Source organism: Notothenia coriiceps, unplaced genomic scaffold (assembly GCF_000735185.1).
Source record: "Notothenia coriiceps isolate Sejong01 unplaced genomic scaffold, NC01 NC01_scaffold00024882, whole genome shotgun sequence".
NCBI lineage: Eukaryota > Metazoa > Chordata > Actinopteri > Perciformes > Nototheniidae > Notothenia > Notothenia coriiceps.
The window spans coordinates 50,825-70,805 of record NW_011357583.1 but is presented as its reverse complement, the minus strand read 5'-3'; the positions used below and the strand labels follow the sequence as shown (position 1 = coordinate 70,805).

Below are 19,981 nucleotides of genomic sequence, written 5' to 3'. Positions count from 1 at the left end.
AAAGTCTCACAAGGCACACACATCACACGACCACACACCACACCAGTCACACTACACCACAGCACAACCACACACACACACACACAACACCAGCACCAACACACACACACACAAGCTCACACACACATTTCCTGTTTTGTTTCTTTNAATTCTATCGCTCGAAGTGGAGTCGAAAACGTTTTCAGTCTGCGCTGGAAGATGTGTAAGCTTTCTGCTGTCCTGATTTCAATGGGGAGCTCATTCCACCATTTGGTGGAATGAGCTCCCCATTGAAATCAGGACAGCAGAAAGCTTACACATCTTCCAGCGCAGACTGAAAACGTTTTCGACTCCACTTCGAGCGATAGAATTACTAACAAAGCACTTATATACTAATAAAGGACTGGCTTATCTAAAGCCAGTTGAGTAGCAGTTCAAATGTTTGGCTCTATGAAACCTGATGTACTTATATGATTCTGTTTTCTTCAAGTTTGTATCTTCCTGTTCGAATGTATTTATTGTAAATCCATCCATCCATCCATCTTCTCCCGCTTATCCGTGGTCGGGTCGCGGAGGTAGCAGTTCCAGCAGAGAGCCCCAAACTTTCTTTTCCCTGGCCACATCAACCAGCTCTGACTGGGGGATCCCAAGGCGCTCCCAGGCCAGCGAAGAGATATAATCCCTCCATCTGGTTCTAGGTCTACCCCTTGGTCTCTTCCCAGCTGGACGTGCCTGGAACACCTCCCTAGGGAGGCGCCCAGGTGGCATCCTAACTAGGTGCCCGAACCACCTCAACTGGCTCCTTTCGACGCAAAGGAGGAGCGGTTCAACTCCGAGTCCCTCCCGGATGACCGAACTTCTCACCTTATCCCTAAGGGAGACACCAGCCACCCTGCGGAGAAAACCCATCTCGGCCGCTTGTACCCGCAAACCACATCAAAGATTATTTCTGAAACAGTATGGAGCTTTTTCTCTTGCGGGTTTATCACAAGGTGAATTCCTTTTTTATTTCCTGCTTTTTAAACACATGTGCTCTTCAGTACAGGTTAGCTCTGAGTGTTAGCGAGGCTCGCTAATGTAAACAAAGACGTCCAAAACATGTCAGGCATTGTTTCTGATAGCAACTTTCTGTGGGTCCGCCGACTTCAGTTCGGATGGAAATCTGTATCCGCTCGTTGTACACCCCTTTTTAAAAGATTTGGGTACGGAGGAAAAGAGAGAGGGTTTTATTTTCTACGCTGCGTGAGTTCCCCAACGCACCGGGGACACATATTTATGTATAAAAGACATCACAAAGTGCATTTTGCATGATAGGTCCCATTTAAGTAAAAATTGTGAGTTGAAAATATTGTTTTAATAGCTCTTCAAGCATGACTAACATGAAATCTACATGCACCTAAGACAATTGTGGTTGCTAAAACATAATCTGACAAAAAAAAAAATGAAACCTCTTCCCTTGTGAACTATTTAACCAAGCAGGATAGTGATTTAGAGATTAGGAATCACATTTTTTATTCATAAGGAGAGTGTTTATTTTTTGTATTTTTAAGTTATATATTCTCACTTTGAATCAGTGAGGTCAGCTTATACTCACCTGGTCAATATAGAAGTAAGATATCTTCAGGAGTTGGTTTCCGTTTTTGGTCGTCTCTGGGATCTCAATGTTCAGCTGCAAATCATTTACTGGAAAGTAGCCAAGGTTCTGGATCTGGGAGAAAAACAAGAGAGTGAACTATTAGAGCGGGACCCTCCAAAGGATAAGCAGGTATAGCTAATGGGTGGATGGATTTCCTTTTTTTTTTTGTACCGTAAATTAATCTGTTATTCTTTTGTCTCTCACCTGGAAAGTGAAGTTGAAAGGAGGACCAATAACCCCAGGCTCCTCGAGGGACAGCTCTGATTTGATGTCATATCGAGTCGGATGTGAATCCCTTTTTAATTACAGAATAAACACCAACAAGTAATATGTCAGAAAGCTTTTATCATCTATTCATCTTGGCTTCAAGGCTTATGTGGTGAAGAGGAATAACAAATCCAGCTACAGTATCTGCAACTTATTTTACCACGCTGTTTTGAAATACTTATTCATATAATCTCACTTTGCTCCACTCACTTGCACTTCCAAGTTCATTGCTTCCAAAATCAACTCAAGAGCTTCAGCAGATTGCACCATTTGATAAGACTGTGAGAAGTGAACAAACCTGGTGAAGAGAAGGTCTGCCTCGTAATTCAGTGAGTAATAGATGTCATTAAAATTATCAGCTGTGCTGATTTCCTCACCATCGCTGTTGAGAAAACGGAGACAACTATTCAAAGAATGTAAGCAATGATGTTACATCGGGACACACCAGTTGAAATATTCATGCATTTGCAGCTTTTTGATTACTATTGAGCTTGCCACATGATTTATATCGAGGAAGTGAAGCTTTGTTGTTACTTTTTGGATGTCTTCTCTCCATCCAAACAGGACATGTAAGAGGTAAACATCATAAAATACAGTTATTGATTCAAACCTTCTGGCCTCCAGGATAACTCTGATATGGTCCAGGAAGATGGTGCGACTGAACTCAAACTCCAGACGAAATGTAACCTAAACAGAGCAGAAACAGTGCAGAATAAATAAATGTACACCGTTTTTTTCTAAACACGCAGGTCAGAAACATATTTTTACTCCATATGTTACTGTATGTATCATTCCCAACAGTAAAGACGCTGCATTATGGATAAGGAGTAAAGCCCTCAATAACATGCTGCTTACTGAGAGCAAGGGAACTTCCCCTTAGTGGACAATAGGGCAAATCATTAAAAAAATCACACACACAAAGTGCCAGTGAGAGTCATATTCAGGAACGCTTTTAGACCTAGAGGCAGAGCAGAGAATAGTGGATACAGTCGGAAACAGAAGAGACCTGGGGTGTGTGAGAAAGTGGATATCATTAGAGAAAGTCCAAACAAAAACAGAAGTTAGGAGAGGAGAGCAATAAGAAGAAGGATTCGATAGAAAGAAGAGGGGAGATGAGACAAAGGAGAGGAAGAAGAGGAGGATTGATTGGCAGCAGAAGCAAACAGAGCTTAGCATTGTTTACGTTCCTCCACGCAGTAATAAAATCCTGATGGACTCCGTCAGTCCGAAGAGGAATGCATAACGAGTCTATTGTAGCTTCCCTCCTCCATACAGACTGACTCATGCTGGACAGACCATATAGTAAATATATACCAACACGATGACATCTTTTCAGTAGGGAGGAATTCCACGATCAGCTACTGTATGTTATACTATAAAATTGGCGGCCATACTTGTAACTTTTAATTGGAATATTTTACATAAAAAAATATTGTTTGGCGTTTGTGTGCGGGTTCCTCCAAAACATATTTCCCCTCTAAACTGCTCATATATTCTCATTTAATTATATGTTTGCGGCTCAGGGAGAAACACAATGCACATACTTTTACATTTTGCAGAAAGTTAACTGAAGTAGGAATATAAATGATGAGAATAATTTTCTGTATTGGCCAAGTACAGTATGTGTACATATAAAAGGAATTTGAAAGCAATACTTTTCTTTGTTTACTTTTGCATGTTATTGTCTCCGTTATGAAAGCCTTAGAACAGAATGGTTGATCTTGTTGTCCTGCTTTTCTTCTAAAATAATTGGATCAATCTATGTTGATGGTCATTTAAAAGAAAGTCAGACTCAAAAAGAGAAAACATACACAAACACATAAGAATGCACAGACACACTCATGCATGCAAGTAGTTTGGAAGACATGATTGTCCGTGGCTAAAGGACCTCAGCGCGCCAGCATAGCTGAACATGGAAATTCAGACAGAGCATGAAGCTCCCCTTCCTCCTCTGGGCTGATGGAGTCCGCCCGTATCCCTGAGCCACACTCACTGTCAATCATCACAAATAATTTGCAATAAATAGTGTGCTATGTACCTGTGTGTGCCCACAAGAAACAAACACACTTTTGTCACCACCAAGGTATGATCTTTCCGACCTCACTTTACTGCAGCAGTATTCAAGTTTATATTACATGCTGTTTTTTTTTACACGGGTCAAAACAACTGGAAAAGTCAAAACAAGAGTGATAACTGGACATTTAGAAAAAGAGCCAGCCTTGAGGTTCTTACTTTCCTTCAGCTAAACAGCGGTTTGTGCAGGCTTGGCAGCAGTACCATGTACAATCAGCCCGTTAAACTCTGTGCCACATTTTGAAAAGGCTCTCGACCAGAGCAGATCGACCTTGTGGCTCTGGACGCTGTTCAGGCGGAATGAATGGGTATGAATCACTCGGTTTAAAAGGGGACCGGAGACCTCTTGGTTGAGTTGTTGGGGAGCATTACAGAGAAATGTGGTGATATTTTAGTTGCCCTGGAGATGTCTTTTGTTTGTGATAATGACTTGGTTAGGACATGTCATGAACTCTTTCAATCGTCTTAATTACTTCATCCCTGCAGCATTTGTCAGCAGACTGTGTATCAGTAAGAGAGACGTGTGCTCGGACATCAATGGAAAACACGGCTTACCCATAATCTGCCCACTGTTTAAAAGCTTTTAGCTGCACAGTGTGAGGAACCAGTGTCCCTATATCCCTATCACAGTTAATTCAAACATCACTCTCTTAATAATAAAACGTAATACCTTGCAATAAAACGCACTGGAATCTCATAAATATTGTTGACATTACAAGCCTGGGGAAAAGCTTGGCATCAGCAAAATTGAACGTGAGAATCGGGACCAGATGAGAAAATAAAAAACCCTCAGTATCTTCACTCAGTCTCACCTGGAGACCCAGGCTAAAGCGGAGGAAAAATGTCCTTAATGACTGAAGAAGAAGGTTGTTTGTTGTCTGTTTACATTGTTGCTAAGATGTCCCTTGATAATAATACAAGAACAACCACATGGGATGCTCATATAAATTCTTATGGTGTATAGACTAGAATTAAAAGGTATTGCTTGACTGATTTTATGTAAGAATAAGGGACATTAACTTCTAAGAGAATACTTTTAAAACCTGCAGATTCACATATGTAATGGCTTGGTTCCCAGAAAAGCTCTACACTGTAGGTGAATATATTCATGACTTTGTGAACACATAAAGTATGAACTCAAAGGTGCCATCATCTGAAAGTTAGGTCATGCAACACTTATGCAACTTAAAAACTTGAGGCAGACCTGTAAATACATGTGCTGCCTATACCAATCATTTAAATCTCTCATTTTCTTTTCTTTGGCACACTGAAAAAGTTATTGGCTTATACTACTTTGCTGGTTACGTGCCTTATTATACATTTGAATATTGTATCATGGAGGCACTGCACAATCCTAAACCTTTAAGCACAATCTGAAAGACTTTTGGACCACATGAAATCCTTGACATTCATTTTTGTTTTGTTTTTGGATTTAAGAGCATGGGTCTGGTCTGGGAAATTACACAATTTAGATACAACGCCATAATGTGCTTTGTGGACACAATCCTCTATACAGAACTGTAAATATTGAGTCACAGGATATAGATTAAGGCAAGGATGTTGATCCAAATCTCCATCCCTCCATTAGCTGCTTCATACTAACATTTGTTATAGTTAGTCAACACTAAAATGTTTTATGTCAGATCCTAGAAAGAATGGATCTCTCTCCAGAAATAACCCAACTCCTCTGGTTGGCTTGTGGGTTCAGCATTAACCAGTGTGGCGTGTCATGGTCATCTGAAGCCAGCAGCATGTGTTTTGGGTCCCTGTGATTTAAAAGGTCCCCTGTCAATGTTTTCTCAGCTTCGGATTAGCGGCACACTGCGGGCTGTGAGGTTGCTCTGACGAGGCTAGGGATGATTTTTATTTTGATCAGACGTGCCAGCGTCCAAACTGTTTTTATCATACTTGGCAATCAGTATGAAAATGATTTTTTTTATGGTTGGAAAGATTTACATCTGCTTTCCATTCAGTCAACTAAAACATATTACTTTTTAGTTGACCTGAAACACCCATAAAACCCAGGAACCAAATGTCAGAAACAAGATTTGATTACTGAATTGTCAACCAAGGGACCTCTAAACGATGATGATACATAGATATCTTATAGGAGACATTTCCATTAGATGGGTTTTACTACAACACAAATGTAGCCAGTATAGTAGTAAGTAAGTAGTTAACATTTTTCTTTACAATGTGGGTGTTAAAAACTAAACAAAAAGCTATTATCTTTTAAATAATGATTAATAAAGAAAGCATTATCTCACCTGAGTTTTAGCCCTCATGAATGGAGCACTGACATTGCAGATCTTCTCATTCCTCAGTTTGTCCTCAATCAAACACTCTACTTTGATGTCAGAGTTGTCCTGGATCACAAAATAAGCTGGTTAGATCTGAGAATATTCAGTCTTTTTTTGGACAATTTTACTAAATATAATAAGTTCTCATCTTGAACGACAAAAGTTTGGCTGATGATATCTTACCTTGACTATTAGACTAGAGAAGCGTAGATTGGGTGTGTAGCTGATATTTAGGAGAGCACTGTAGGCATTCTCGCCTTTGTTCTCCAATTGGACATCCACCACCATTCGCCTCCTGTTTGCCTCTATAACCCGCAGAGACCCCTCGGCCCCGCCTTCACTTTGACGGCGGCAGAAAACACCACGAGACTGAACAGACTGCGCACAGAACTGACTAGGAGGCAGAGAGTGAGAGAAAGGTAAAATCATAAGTAACAGAGCAGGCAAGGTTCAGTTTAACATGGTGTGTAAATACACTTTGTCTGTGGTTTCTCATGAGTGTACCTACTTTAGAGTCAGGAGGTCGGTCATACTCTGCACTGCCAGGTCAGGCATGCAGCGGTCGTCCTCGTCACAGCCGTTCCAGAAGGGCAGCTAGACAAAGAGACACGATTTAGTCACTTTAAAGGAATTACATATTCCTTCCCTATATGTACCTTTATTATATCAGATAATAATGTATTAGAGTGCATGTTAATAACTTAAAAGCAGGGGCAGGATAAGCTGTCCGATTGTATCTCACCTCAGTGCTCACAACAGTCGGCCAGCTATCATCCAGAACTGGTCCGAGGTCTGGATCTTGTAGTCCCACTTGAGCAGAGAACACAATCGGCCGTGCGTAGTCTGTGGTTTCCTGCATAAAAAATTAAGTTAAAAGATTAGTCTTTTGATTTAATCATTTATCATTGCACTTTATCTATGGCGCTCCAATCATCCAAGCTTTCAACAAGTTTACATGAAGATACAGAAATGCTCAAAAGATATGATATATGTATTTTAATGGGCAGTTTGTGTTGGTTTTGACAAATGTGGGAGATCAATATCAATAATTATGTTTTAAAACTAAACAGCAGAAATGGTCGACCAAAGGCTGTTCATATAAAAATTGGACAAAATAAAAATATGCAATTATTCAGCCAGAATTGAAGGGGTTGTCAAAGAACTTCACATGATACTAAATCTTAATCTTTTCACAGAATCACACATATATTTTAGACATTTTAGCTATTAAGTTCAACACTGGTCTTGGGGTTCACATGAACTTGCACCCCTCATCACGGGCCTCACCATGACGTGGAAGTAGATGTGTTCACAGGTCTCTTCTCCAGGAAAGAGGGTCAGGTTTTGAGGCTGCAGCTTGTTTGGGTTGTCCAGTACGGCCCGAGGATTGAAACGTCTCTCCGCAGTGGAGACATTATATTTAATCCCTGGTGGGTCAGAAGAAGGGATCAGAAATTGCACTTCCATTGGAAATATTTAAAGGTTCTGTTCTATTTGCGTTCAAATGTTTATGAGATAAATCGTTTTCTGTTTTGACTTCGGTTAGTGCAGACTAATTGACAAATGGAGGCATCAGGCTATGGTAAATGACATCACTATCGCAGTGCAATATTAGCTTTTCTTTGAACACACAGCATGATGAATGTGTAACCACATACAAGAATCCAAACCCCCTGGTTTCAGAATGGAGTCATTTTCAATCCACATTGTTTAAAAAGACTTTTAATTTATTGCCGCGTGTTTTCATTGCATGAGGAAACATCGAAAAGAGTGAACTTTTGCACGAGTTATGTTTGGGGTCAACCAGAGAATTGCAGAACAGGAGACATTTTTTTCACAATACAAACAATGAACAAGAAGAATCTCTCCACTTTTCGCCAAATCACATTTATCATTATCAGATATTATTGTGTTATGTTTTTGGATGAGAGACACTCAAAGTTAACTTTTCCTGTTTGAACAGCTTTTTGGCCACCCAGCAGCATTTCACATCAGTATAGCAACTTACATCTCAACAAATGGCATCAAATGGCATCTTAATAGTACGTAAATATATATATGTACAGTTTCTCTCAAACTGTACATATACATTTTTGCAAAAATAAGATTGCCTTCACTGGGACAGAAAAAAGAATTTCCATGTTATGCAATAGACCACAGCGAACTCACAAACACCAGCATCTGCCAAGCATTACTAGCCAGACACGACAATGAAAGGAAAATTAAATAAACGTGTTCCACTGTATGTAACCAGCAAAGACAAGATAAGTTCTCCTCTCGTTTTCCTCTGCTCTGTTTTGGCGCGTTCGATAGATTTGATAAAGATGTCTGAGGGTCAGAAGGTTAACTCAGAACACGCTCCTCCACACCTCTGCGTCCTCCCCCCTCACACACAGTGAAACTGGACCCTGCCATCATATCTCTTAAAACAAATTGTGAGCAGAGAAGCCCTGCGGTTTCATGCAGGTGGGTTACTACCAACGGCACAACAACCTTCTGCAGGATCTTTGAATCGCCGGCAACAAGAAGAAAACAACTCTCTTTAAAAAAAAAAAAAAAAAAGCTTGTAGATTAATTCCAACCAGCGTTCACACAATAAAAGGAACATTTGACAGCACCAATGTGGTTTAGCTGTATCAGTTTTGGAAGCAGTAGCATTAGCTTTGGCAGGGAACAGCAGTGAGATCAGAATATCTTACTGCGAGTAAAGAAACATTTCCCTTTGGCGCCACCCGGAGTTTTAGCCATCGCACATTTTACGGGCCACATGCTGAAAATTACTTTTGAGCCGGGACGTTATATATTGTAATGTATGTTTTTGCTCACTTAAAGACAGCCATTTTTCATCCTTTGTCATGTATCACAATCCAACAGAACAGCTGAACTACATTGCAGACACAGAGCCAAAATATGAATGTCTCTGCTCAAGCGTATCAGTAAAAATTATGTGTTTAAGATTTGACATTATCCAGAGGTTGGATCATACAGCTGCCAGTGTCTTTTTCCTTCTCTTCAGACTTGTAGTTTTATATGTATTTTGAAAGGTTGTGCAATAAGTAGGGTATGATTTACAAAAAGATGAAATAGGGTTTTACTAACTTCTGGAAGATGCCAAACATCAGGCAAAGATGATGGGGAACATTTAATGACATGCCTCCACAGAGGTGGATTATTTTTGCTGTCTTACCAATTTCCTGCGTGGGAGGAATGGCCGTCCTGGCAGTGATGTTGAAACATACAATGGCTGACATGCAGGTCACGTCTTTGCCGCCTCTCTGACAGTCCTTCACAAAGATGTTGACCTTACTTGGCTCAAACCTGATGGTGGTATATATCCGGATGACACTCTTTGACCTGTGAGGACATGAAGTTCTTACAGATCAAAAAACTACTTTGAGACGCAAGAATATTTCCAAAATATAATTATTTTTTAAGGTGTACATGAATCTCTCTATTAAAGGGTGATAACAGAAAATGTGGGGATGAAAGAGATGTCTTAAAAGTATTGCAGAATTAACCACAATAACCGCCTTGAATAAAACAAAAGTATTATTTACTTGCTGAAATACCTTTATATGTACAGTCTGTGTGTAATACTAACCAAAGGAGAACAACAGCACCAAGGGAACCTACTGCCAGGTCCACTAAACCATCATCGTTCATGTCCATTGTGCCATGAATACTGCGGCCAAAGTACAGCAGGCCAGGAGCCAAATCTGTCGCTGCTATCCTCTGAGAAACAGACGGATCAAGGATCGGGGAAAACAAAGGTCAGAATGAACAACAACTACCGTTTACAATGTTGTGATTAGAATACTTACCAAAGCAGTGTTCAATTCAACTGAGTAATTAAACATACTTCATGGAAATATGGTAGTAATTAGATACTGTACATTTAAAATAATTTACTCAAGAATAAAAAAAAGAGTTTATGTTTCACTAAATGTAATGCAATTACTACATTTACATTACTTCCAGCCATTCTCTGAAGCATACAATCAACTGAAATTGTTCACCACAACTCCTTGCTCCAGTTTTTTTTCAATCCGTATGGTCACATAGTGTCAGTTTCTCATGCCTGACATTCTCCTGTGATTGCAGAGCCTATTATCCACCTGTCTGTCATCTGCCCTACATTTATTCTGGTCACCTGATCCTCACACCCACCTTCCCCATTTTCATCTTCACTTTGTCGACTACCTGTCTGCTCAGGACTGCCCTCCTGCTCCTTGTCAGGTTTAGGAAGCTCGTTCTTACATCAGATGTATACAATCTGATCAAAAGCTTCACACATCTAGGTAAAGAACTGTTGAAGTATGGAATGGGACACTATTTTTAGCTTAGTCCTGTCTCATATATACTTTATATTAGTATTATATGTTTATATTATCAACCTCATCCTGTTTGATTCTTTTAAGTTACAAGTTACCTAAATTATTAGCTATTTTATTCTTATCAAAGAAATAAAAAAAATATCCATATATATATAATCTGCCTTTTTTTGTCAACAAAGATAAAAATACAAAGGTCATTTTTTGTTTTTAACACATGACTTTTGTCTTTTTTTGTCAGAAATATTGCATGTTGATATAGAAAAGATGTGGTATGTTTTTGCAAAAAGGTTAGTAGATATATCTACACATGATGAAAGTAATAGAAAACCAACAAAAACATAGACATTGTAGTTATAGTGAACTCTTTGCACAGCTCTTACCTGTTTGTATTTGCGCAGTATTCTGTTTTGCTGGCTGAAGAAAACATAAATGGCTCCTTTGTGGTCGTCTTCCAGCGGCGCTCCCACCACCAGGTCATTGAAGCCGTCACCGTTCAGGTCGGGCACGGGAGCGAGAGAGGAGCCGAAGCGAGCGTTCTGGCCTCCATTATGGATTTCCAACGCTCCCTCAAGGATGAAACGATTCTGGGGGATGAAGGGAAACAATGATCAGTGCTCATGAATATACTTGACACAAGTTATACAGTTACACAGAGCATCCTAGTCTTGCAGCTATCAGAATGCATTTGTTTTCCCACTGGTTCCTACATAAATATCTGAAGGCACTTGACCCTTTATAGTTTAGATTCTCACAAGAATTGGAGATTATATACTTTGATGTTGATAAATAGACATAAGCTTACATGGCAAGTCTCAGTGCGGTGGATCTGGCACTCAAAAATGAACAGAAACAAACATTTTTAAACCGCAACACAAGACGAAACGAAAACCTTTCATGTGTTTCCAGAGTTGGATCTGTTTCCATGTGTACGAGACACAGGACTAAATGCTGCATCATGAGAACTGCGTTAGAGCCGGGGTCTTTTTATTTTTCTGCTAATTTACCAGCAGGTTATCATGGCATTGTACTCACACATATGCTCAGCAATCTTCACTTTGATTGGTCTGTTTTGTGGAGAACGTTTTCAGAAAAGTGCTTTTTAGATCAGCATTGACTAAATACCTTCTCAACCCACTTGGTGTTTTTCTTACAAGTCTAGAGGGTGTGATTTATGATTTAAAAATATATTTATTCTCTTTCTCATCTACCAAAGGGCTTCTCTTCTTAGTATTTTCTGTTCATTTCATATAAAGAAAAAAATGTGTATTCCACTTTAAGTATAGTTGTACTATCTTTTCTTTTTAGTGTTCATTTTTGAAAATAAATAAATAATGAGTTATCTGTTAAGGGTTAATAAAGCAGAACGTGTATGTGCAGCAGTGGTGAACCGTCAGGGCCTTCAAGGTATTCAGAGAATACCCTGGAACACTCAGAACAACAACAAAAATCGAATTAATTATATAATTAAAATGTAAATAAAATTAACAAATGAGAATCGTATCTGTGTTGTTGATCTGTAATATTACAGTGCTACGTTGATTTGTTTGTCTTTCTCGGTCCATGCACTACGCATTTGAGTGGTTTTGTGTTCGAAAAAAAAGGCAACCAATCAGATATTTTGTGATAGACACGGTTTGCCACTGATGTGCAGAGAGTCAAACTCAGCATGCAAACATCTTAATATATCATGCTAACTGTGACACACAAACATGCATTAATAAAAAAAGCTGTGCACATGTTGTTATTTTTTTATGAATACATACACAGATAGCTTTACAGGACAACACCTTTATTGGACACAGAAGTAAATGCCAGAAGGATTTTGTTAAAAATAGAAAATATATATTTGAAAGGGTGTCCTAGATAATAAATACAGTAGGACACCCTTTAAAAAAAGATATATATCAGCCCTCTAGATATACGCCTTCTGGCAGAGTTCAGTTTCCACTCAAAGAGCTGATCTGTTCTTCTAATGATCCATCATAACAGGACTTAGGAAGAGATTGTTGTCCTCTCTGCCCTCCATCCAGCTGTGTTTTATCTCAAAGCCATCTTTAGTCAACTAATCATGTTGGAATTCATCCAGTAAAAAGAAGCAAACAAGATTTGTTTTATCTTTCCTGCAATAAAACAAAAGATAAAGTTTGGATCAGCTTCTGTGTTTTTCACATAATCCTTTAATTCTGCCTTTGTGAACTCAAATATCTTTAACATCTGGCAACAAAAAAGTGAGGAATTTTACCTCCTGGCAGTAAAAGGACTGAAGAATGCTGTATAGCTTTAGTATATTTATTTGAAATTCTATTTTTAGCGAGTAGAAAGTCAGATGGAAAATATCCACGTCTTTGAAAGCAAATACCGGACTGGAAAAAAAATTCAAAGAAAAGATTGAGGCAAATACTTTAGCCCATCAGCAGTCATGCATATCATTGCTCCACTTGGCATCCCAGCTCATAATATAATTTAAAGTCGGCAGAGGAGACATGACATCATTTGTTATTTCAGATGAATGAGTGGGGAAGGACTTGATTTAGGAAGGAAGATCTTACCTTCCCAGCTACCTGATTTGTGCGTGTGACTAAGAGGGAGATTAATGGAGAAATATATTCAGAGCTGTTAAATTTAAAACACATGGTTTGTGAGGAGGCCATGAAGGGTCACGGCCAGTATGCAATTTAAGTTCAATGTCTAGTTTTCTTTCTCCAAAGACTTAAGGACCCTTTTTTTAATCTTTGGACATGGAGTTATTATCCCTTAAATATATCAAAGATATACTGTATATAGAGTGATTTATTTCCGTTTGCATTTTGTTTCTGACTGTTAAGCTTGGCCCGCCACCTGTGATATGGTTTGGACCACACCACATATTATTTAAAATGCATTTTCCATGCCTATTCAATGTATTCAAAACAGCTGAAGACTTTTGTTATTTCAATGAGCAAGACAGACCTGGAGCAGCAGGACATTTCCTCCTATTACAGAAAGTTCTCGCCTCCGAATGGTTAGCTGGAAATGGGTTTAAAAAGGGCAAAATACTTTCCTGTTGAGTTCATTTTAAACATCTAATAAAGTCTTCACACTGACATGGCAGCATTTCATCTGTACATTGGATCTGGACAGGGTCATGTGTCAAATGTCTGGCTGCTGCATGTCAGTGTGTGAACTGTGGAGCTGGAATGCAACAGAGTCTGGATGGTAACGGGACACTTCTGGTGAAGAAGAAATTAATGCAAACATCTGGAGTTTAAACAGGTGTTGACCCAATTCTTAATCTTAATCTGATTTATCCCTGTGTTTCTCTATTTGTTTGAGTTCTCAGAGTTTATACCCACCAGCTCTGTCACTCTGTAGATATAGACTTTTCCCTTCTCCATGCCTCCACTGAAGAACATGGGTGCTGCCACCAAGAGGTTGTCTGTTATACCGTCTCCATCAATGTCCAAGGGTGCGATCTCACTGCCATAGTAGGAGCCAATCTGAAAAAGACGTACAGTGCATGTTTGAAATTCTGAAATCAGTAATAAATCAGCCGGATCATTGGCAATCGGTTCCATTCTTGTGTGAGCATCCTTGCGAGTTTGTCGATGGCTAATCTTCTAAAACAAAGGATCGCCAAGCGTTACATTTTTTGTGATTATTTGTAGTTGCATGCTCATGGTTGCGGTGATTAAGTCTAAAAAATATCTTACGTGTTTGATACTGCTATTGTCTCCTTACTATGTCAATAACTGGTTTATTTCAACCAAACCGAAGTGGTTTTTTATGGCTATTTGTATCTGTTAATTAAAAAGTTGAAGAATTGTTAATATCTTATTTTGTGAGTCTATGTTTATTTATAGTATAAAGAGTCAGACACACCTGGCAGAGATCTGCACTCTATTTTCTTAAAAGCAATCATTCAACTAGGTGATGAAACTCTTGGCTTCTTCTAAACAGTTTGTTAATCTGATTTACTGATGATTTGGAGTTGCTTTTAAACGTTCAAACTGTAAGCGAATAGAGGTCTGTGTTGTGTCCCTGCAAGTGGTCATTGATTTTGTAGATGCTCAGACTGTGAGAGCTGTTTGGAAGATCAGTCACTGGAGAAAGATGGAACATCATCTATTGGTTTTCAGATTAGAAACATCTGCCTATAAAAAAGCTCTTTTCTCAAGAAACCTTTCGGCAAAGAAACATCTGCTGCTCTGGATGAGCTGTTGCTGACAAGGTACATTGTAAGCTGCTGCCGGATCACTTCAGGCCTGCAGCCTGTGAAGAGTTGCCAGTTATGAGTGTAGCGGACATTAACACACAGAGCAACTTTTCCTTCAAATGATGATTATTTTTAAACTCTCTTGACTTGGATAGTGCAATTAAATCCCAACAGATGATTTGCTGAATACCCAATTCTGTATTTCTCTAACCTGTGCGCTTTTCTCTTTTCTGGAACTTTGTTTTCAGGATCTTAAATCCTTTCATGACATAAAATACAGTTTGTTATTGATCAACACTGAAAATGTGTGTGCCACAATTCACCAACGTTGACATTGACAGATATTTTTCCATAAAAACTTCCATTCAAAATAATAGATGTTTAAATATACTGCTCAACTGGACCTCGTATTGGACCTTAATTTATTTCTTGCAAATATTATTATTATTTTCCTGCTCCACTATGGAGGTCAAAAAGGTCAGATGGTTGTGCCCCCCAGTGGTAGTAACAATCGGCTGAGAGTAATGCGTACACTATGTGAAAATATGTAAGATGTTACTGTATCATCATCATCATCATCATCACATAAACCCACGCAGTTTTAAAGACTCGTATAACTAAGTGAGCTGCTCTTCATTAGTGTTTTATCACCATGTTTTATGACATTCCTTGTTGCGCTGTGGAACTCTTTCAAAGCAGACTTGAGGTCTACATCAGTGAGCCACTGGCCTTCAGCTGATAAACTTTTTATCAAGTGCTGGATGTTTCCACTACCTGCTGGCCCTTGAGGGAGTGCAGGATGGTGAGGTTTCCCGAGTTCTTTAGGGTGAAGATGATGACTTTGCCCGTGTGGTTGAATCGTGGAGCTCCCGCTACGAGCAGACGACCGTTTCTTGCTGACACCACAGACGTCACAGAATAACCTGGATATTTAAAACACACAAACATTTATTCTGCCTCTGTTCACAGACAGCAACCCACTGAAGTATGTACGGTAGAGTTAGAGATTCTTCTTCCCACCCTCACAAAAGTAACACATCTAGGATAAACACATGATGTTTGTAATAACCATTTCCTTCTATTGACTATGGACAGGAACAATGATTGCTTTATAGTGAAATTGTAAAATAAATCAGAGACCAAAGAGCAAATTGACCTCACTTTTAGGTTCATTCATCTGCATGACTAAAGTGAAACGTTGCCGTATGAGGAGTTGATACTTAGTGAGCTGCATTCAGTTACGCAAAGATGGATGTTCTGTCTCAGGTTTCTCAGATTTTTATTTAGTCTTTTCACACTAAAAAATTCCACTTACTCCCTGTATACTTTTCCACCTTCATCTCTCATCTTCTTACCCCCTTTTTCCCAGCTTTACATTTCTCCCTGCCTGTCCAAAATTATGCTTCCACCTCATATTACTATTGAGTCTAGAATGCCATTGGCAGCCTGGTGCATCAGAGACAAACCACTGATGGTAAAAGCAGAGGGTTGTGGTGGTGGAGTGAGATGGGGCTGGATATGATGGGACATATTGGAGCAATGGGTACACTTAATAGAGATGGGTTGCAGCTAATATACTTGGTGATAAACCACAGGTCTTCTACTAGGGCAAGAGGATGTAAAGAGACTGGTAGCCGTGGGAGCAAATGCTATAAACGTTGTTCAAGCATAGCCTTCATTATTATTACGATTACAATATTATACTTTTTACCATTTCACTTCTCTCCTTATAGGCATATCCATCAAAACCCAGTCAGAAGTTTTCCACTCCATTAAAATCATTTTCTAGGGTGTTACTCACCCAAGTAGGCACCATGGTTTTTGAGCTCTTCAGGGAACTCATGTGCATAGGAGGACTTCGGCGGGACAACCTTCCCCTGACGTGTCTCCTTCAGGACCGCTCCGTTCCAATCGTAAGCCCCGACAGCACCCACCAGAATCCCATCCTGGAGGGGATTGTGGAGTAGAGTTATTTTTTGTACTTCAAACAGCAGAGTAATACAGAATGGTCTGTTTGTTCTGTCTATGCTGCTCATACATGGTAACATGGTGTGTATGCCGATGATAAACTCATGGAACAAAGTGTGATTTCAGAGAACAGCCTCAGCTCCCTTTCTCTCTTCAGCAATACATCTGATCACTTTTATGAGGAAATTGCAGAAGAAAAATGGAATATAGAAATCAATAATCTTTCTTAAAGTGGATGAATCATCTTATAAATGGGCCCTGTTGTCTGATTGCCCATCCCTCATAGGATTATCAGAAACATTTATTAATCATCAATATTTACAGCAAAACAGCGAATAACTTCCAGCTGAGCTGCTCACAAACCAGTCCAGGTGATCAACGAGAGCAATCATCTGATACAAGGTTCTCTTCCTGGACTTCCATGCGTTCACTAAATAAGTGGCCAATTTGAAGGTCTCTTTTTCAGACAGCAATTTCCGATGATGTGAGGTATTCATCTCCATCAACAGACTTCCTTTATGTCACTGAGCATGACATTTCCACTCAAGAGAAGCAGAAAAACAAAAGGATGCAGATGATCAATTTTTCTCAGATTCCACACCGGACTACATCAGGCTTTCTTCTTCCATATAGCGTACCATCCCATTTCAATATGAAGCAATAATGTACCAAACCTATTCATCTTGATTGATTATTAAGAACATAAAAAAAAGTTTCTGTTTGAGATACAATATTAAACTTCCACAGTTGTCACATATCATACGTTACAAGTTATAGTTACAAGGGCCCCATTTCTTTAACTGATTTAGGTTTGTCCACTATCATATTTTTATTAACCTATTGCATAGCCACAACAAACCTCCTACTCTGAAAGAACCAATCCCGTGTCTCCTGTTGTTGTTGTATAAACAAGTTTTGCCACACAGCAATAACTGAGTGAAAGTCGAACTTGTCATCTACACTGTAATCTTGGACTTCTTTTCTCTGGTAGAAGTAGCACAAGTTTGCAAAGAAAGTAAGTCTTCTTTAAAGCCCATTATCAAATCGCTGCTGAATCCTGATCAGTACATTATAAATTGTCATTGAACAAAGGAAATAAACCAGCAAGTGCCATAAGATGCTGACGCGAGAAGGGATTGAGGAGGGGTTTTACTCTCTTCCATGGTTCACCATACTTTGTATCACTGACACTGTAATTACAGGGTTGCTTTGCTTAATAAGCTGAGTTTTTTTCTTTCCGTACACAATATGCAGACAACACATTTTCCAGTGTTTGAGATTATGCTGGAAGGCTTGTGATTCCTTCCATAAAGATGGAATGGTGTGCTCACCACGCTCGCACTACGTCACTCTCTGACAGCAGCTTTACGCCAATGTGGTTGGCTGTTTTGGTCAAAATGGTTTCCATGGCAAATTAATGCAACCCAAAACAGTGTGGAAGCTTATAAACCAGTGACCTATTTCTACTGCGTTAGCATGTATGGCCATGAGTCTCGCTTTGGTTAAGATGTCAACTTCTCTTCTTCTCTTTTATTGAACCCGATAGGGTCAGATTTGTGGTTGTACACAAACATAGACAAGTGTATAGAGGATATATACACTTTATACCAGCTCACCAAATAAAGTGATAACCTGTATATTCCGTATTGTGGTGAAAACAGGAATCAGTTTAGCAAATAAGCACGGAGCCATGAAATTATTTTCAGCATTGATGAGTTACTGTGTACGAAACAAAGAGCAGACAGTGTGTATGCAGATGCATGAGATGTCTATAAGGATAGCATATAACATTAGCCGCCTTCAATGTTGGCACATATCACATTCAGCAAAAACCATCTGGGCTTTTCAGGACTGTTTTTCTCTTTTAAAGCCCCGTTATTCTTTCCAATAAGTTGTCCTCCTCTCAACACTCAGGTTCGTGGTGTCGAGGATCTCAGGAATCTGGCCTTGTGGACAACATTTCCAGTCATTGCTGCCACCCAGCTGCAAATTCTGCTTTATATTTCTTTTTCATCCTAAACAGGATATATTTATTCCTCCCTTGATGAATCCCACTGTGAAGGGGAACTGGAAAATCAAAGCAGTTGCATCAGCAAATGTCTGGATGGAATCAGCAAGTGACGAATTAACTCAATGATATATTATGAAAAGCAGGTACAGTAGAGAAGAAGCACTTATCTTCCTCTTCCAACTGCGTCACCCCTCAAAGCCAGCCCACCTGCAACTATCTATTCTGAGATTCAATCAAAAATATACCTCTCATAAAGTAAGCGGAAAAACAAACCCATTCTGCAGCCCAACTGTCTCAATATTCAGTCTCAGCTTCTCACTAGTATGTTTCCCTAGGGAACAAGTGGTGTCTTATTACCCATCACGGAACGGTTGAAGTGGAAAAAGGCCTGTCAGGGACTCCTAAATCAGGATGAACTAAACCTCTGGGGCCACACAGCAGGCACCTCAGGGGGGGACTGGAAAGTAATAAATGGCAATTTGTGGGAAGGAGTTATGATGCGCCAGAGATGGTATTAGGCGACGTGATAGCAGAAGTCAGACTCACCTCGACGTTGTGTGCGGAAAATCCCGCCTGAGACATCTGGAGGCCAAACGCTGTCCCATTCTTACTGGTTCCTGTGTAAACAAGTCAGGCTATTACAGCTCTGAACCGCAGCAGCAGCAGCAGCAGCAGAAAAGACATTTAAGCTGCCAACATTAAGTAAAACTTTTGAGGAGCCATGGCACTCGAGTTTTAATGGATACATTTCACATATAGAAGATATTTTAACATGTTTAATTAAAGAAATACCACTGAAATTAAGGATTACGTTTATGACCGATACGTCTCTTAATGCCCCCCTAATTGTTAAGCCTTTAACATAACATTTAGTTGTATTACATACAATATAAAATATGTTATAATTACTATCAATTTACAATGAAAGAAAACCGAGATAGGCAGAAAATCCTCAAACTGAGAAGCTGGAACCAGCCAATGTTTTACGTTTTCACTTGAAAATAAAAAACCATGACGGCCATGGGCTTTTTCCCATTATCAAGGAGGTTATCTGAATTTAATGCATGTTAGTTTGGATCTTTTCACAGAGAATCATTGTATACTTTGGTTGAAGATAAAATATGAAAAACACCCAAGCATGAACCTTTGATAATGCAGCAGTACATTAAAGCTGTCTTAATGTTACTTACTGCTAAGAACATGCAGTGTGGCACTAAACAC

The 19,981-nt window shown here is 39.4% G+C and overlaps 1 protein-coding gene across 1 annotated transcript in view; it reads right to left on the bottom strand.

Moving 5' to 3' along the window:
* Positions 1-19,981, bottom strand: part of itga11a (integrin, alpha 11a) — a 54,469-nt gene that overhangs the window by 13,729 nt on the left and 20,759 nt on the right. Inside the window, exons 10-25 of the mRNA XM_010783242.1 lie at positions 19,307-19,377; positions 16,583-16,727; positions 15,556-15,704; positions 13,922-14,065; positions 10,970-11,173; positions 9,857-9,987; positions 9,443-9,609; positions 7,543-7,682; positions 6,998-7,108; positions 6,764-6,849; positions 6,439-6,649; positions 6,223-6,321; positions 2,493-2,569; positions 2,181-2,264; positions 1,820-1,910; positions 1,574-1,687 (exon numbers count right to left, since the gene is read on the bottom strand). Coding sequence (XP_010781544.1) covers positions 1,574-1,687; positions 1,820-1,910; positions 2,181-2,264; positions 2,493-2,569; positions 6,223-6,321; positions 6,439-6,649; positions 6,764-6,849; positions 6,998-7,108; positions 7,543-7,682; positions 9,443-9,609; positions 9,857-9,987; positions 10,970-11,173; positions 13,922-14,065; positions 15,556-15,704; positions 16,583-16,727; positions 19,307-19,377 — 2,024 coding nt within the window. The remainder of the gene's footprint in view (positions 1-1,573; positions 1,688-1,819; positions 1,911-2,180; positions 2,265-2,492; positions 2,570-6,222; positions 6,322-6,438; positions 6,650-6,763; positions 6,850-6,997; positions 7,109-7,542; positions 7,683-9,442; positions 9,610-9,856; positions 9,988-10,969; positions 11,174-13,921; positions 14,066-15,555; positions 15,705-16,582; positions 16,728-19,306; positions 19,378-19,981) is intronic.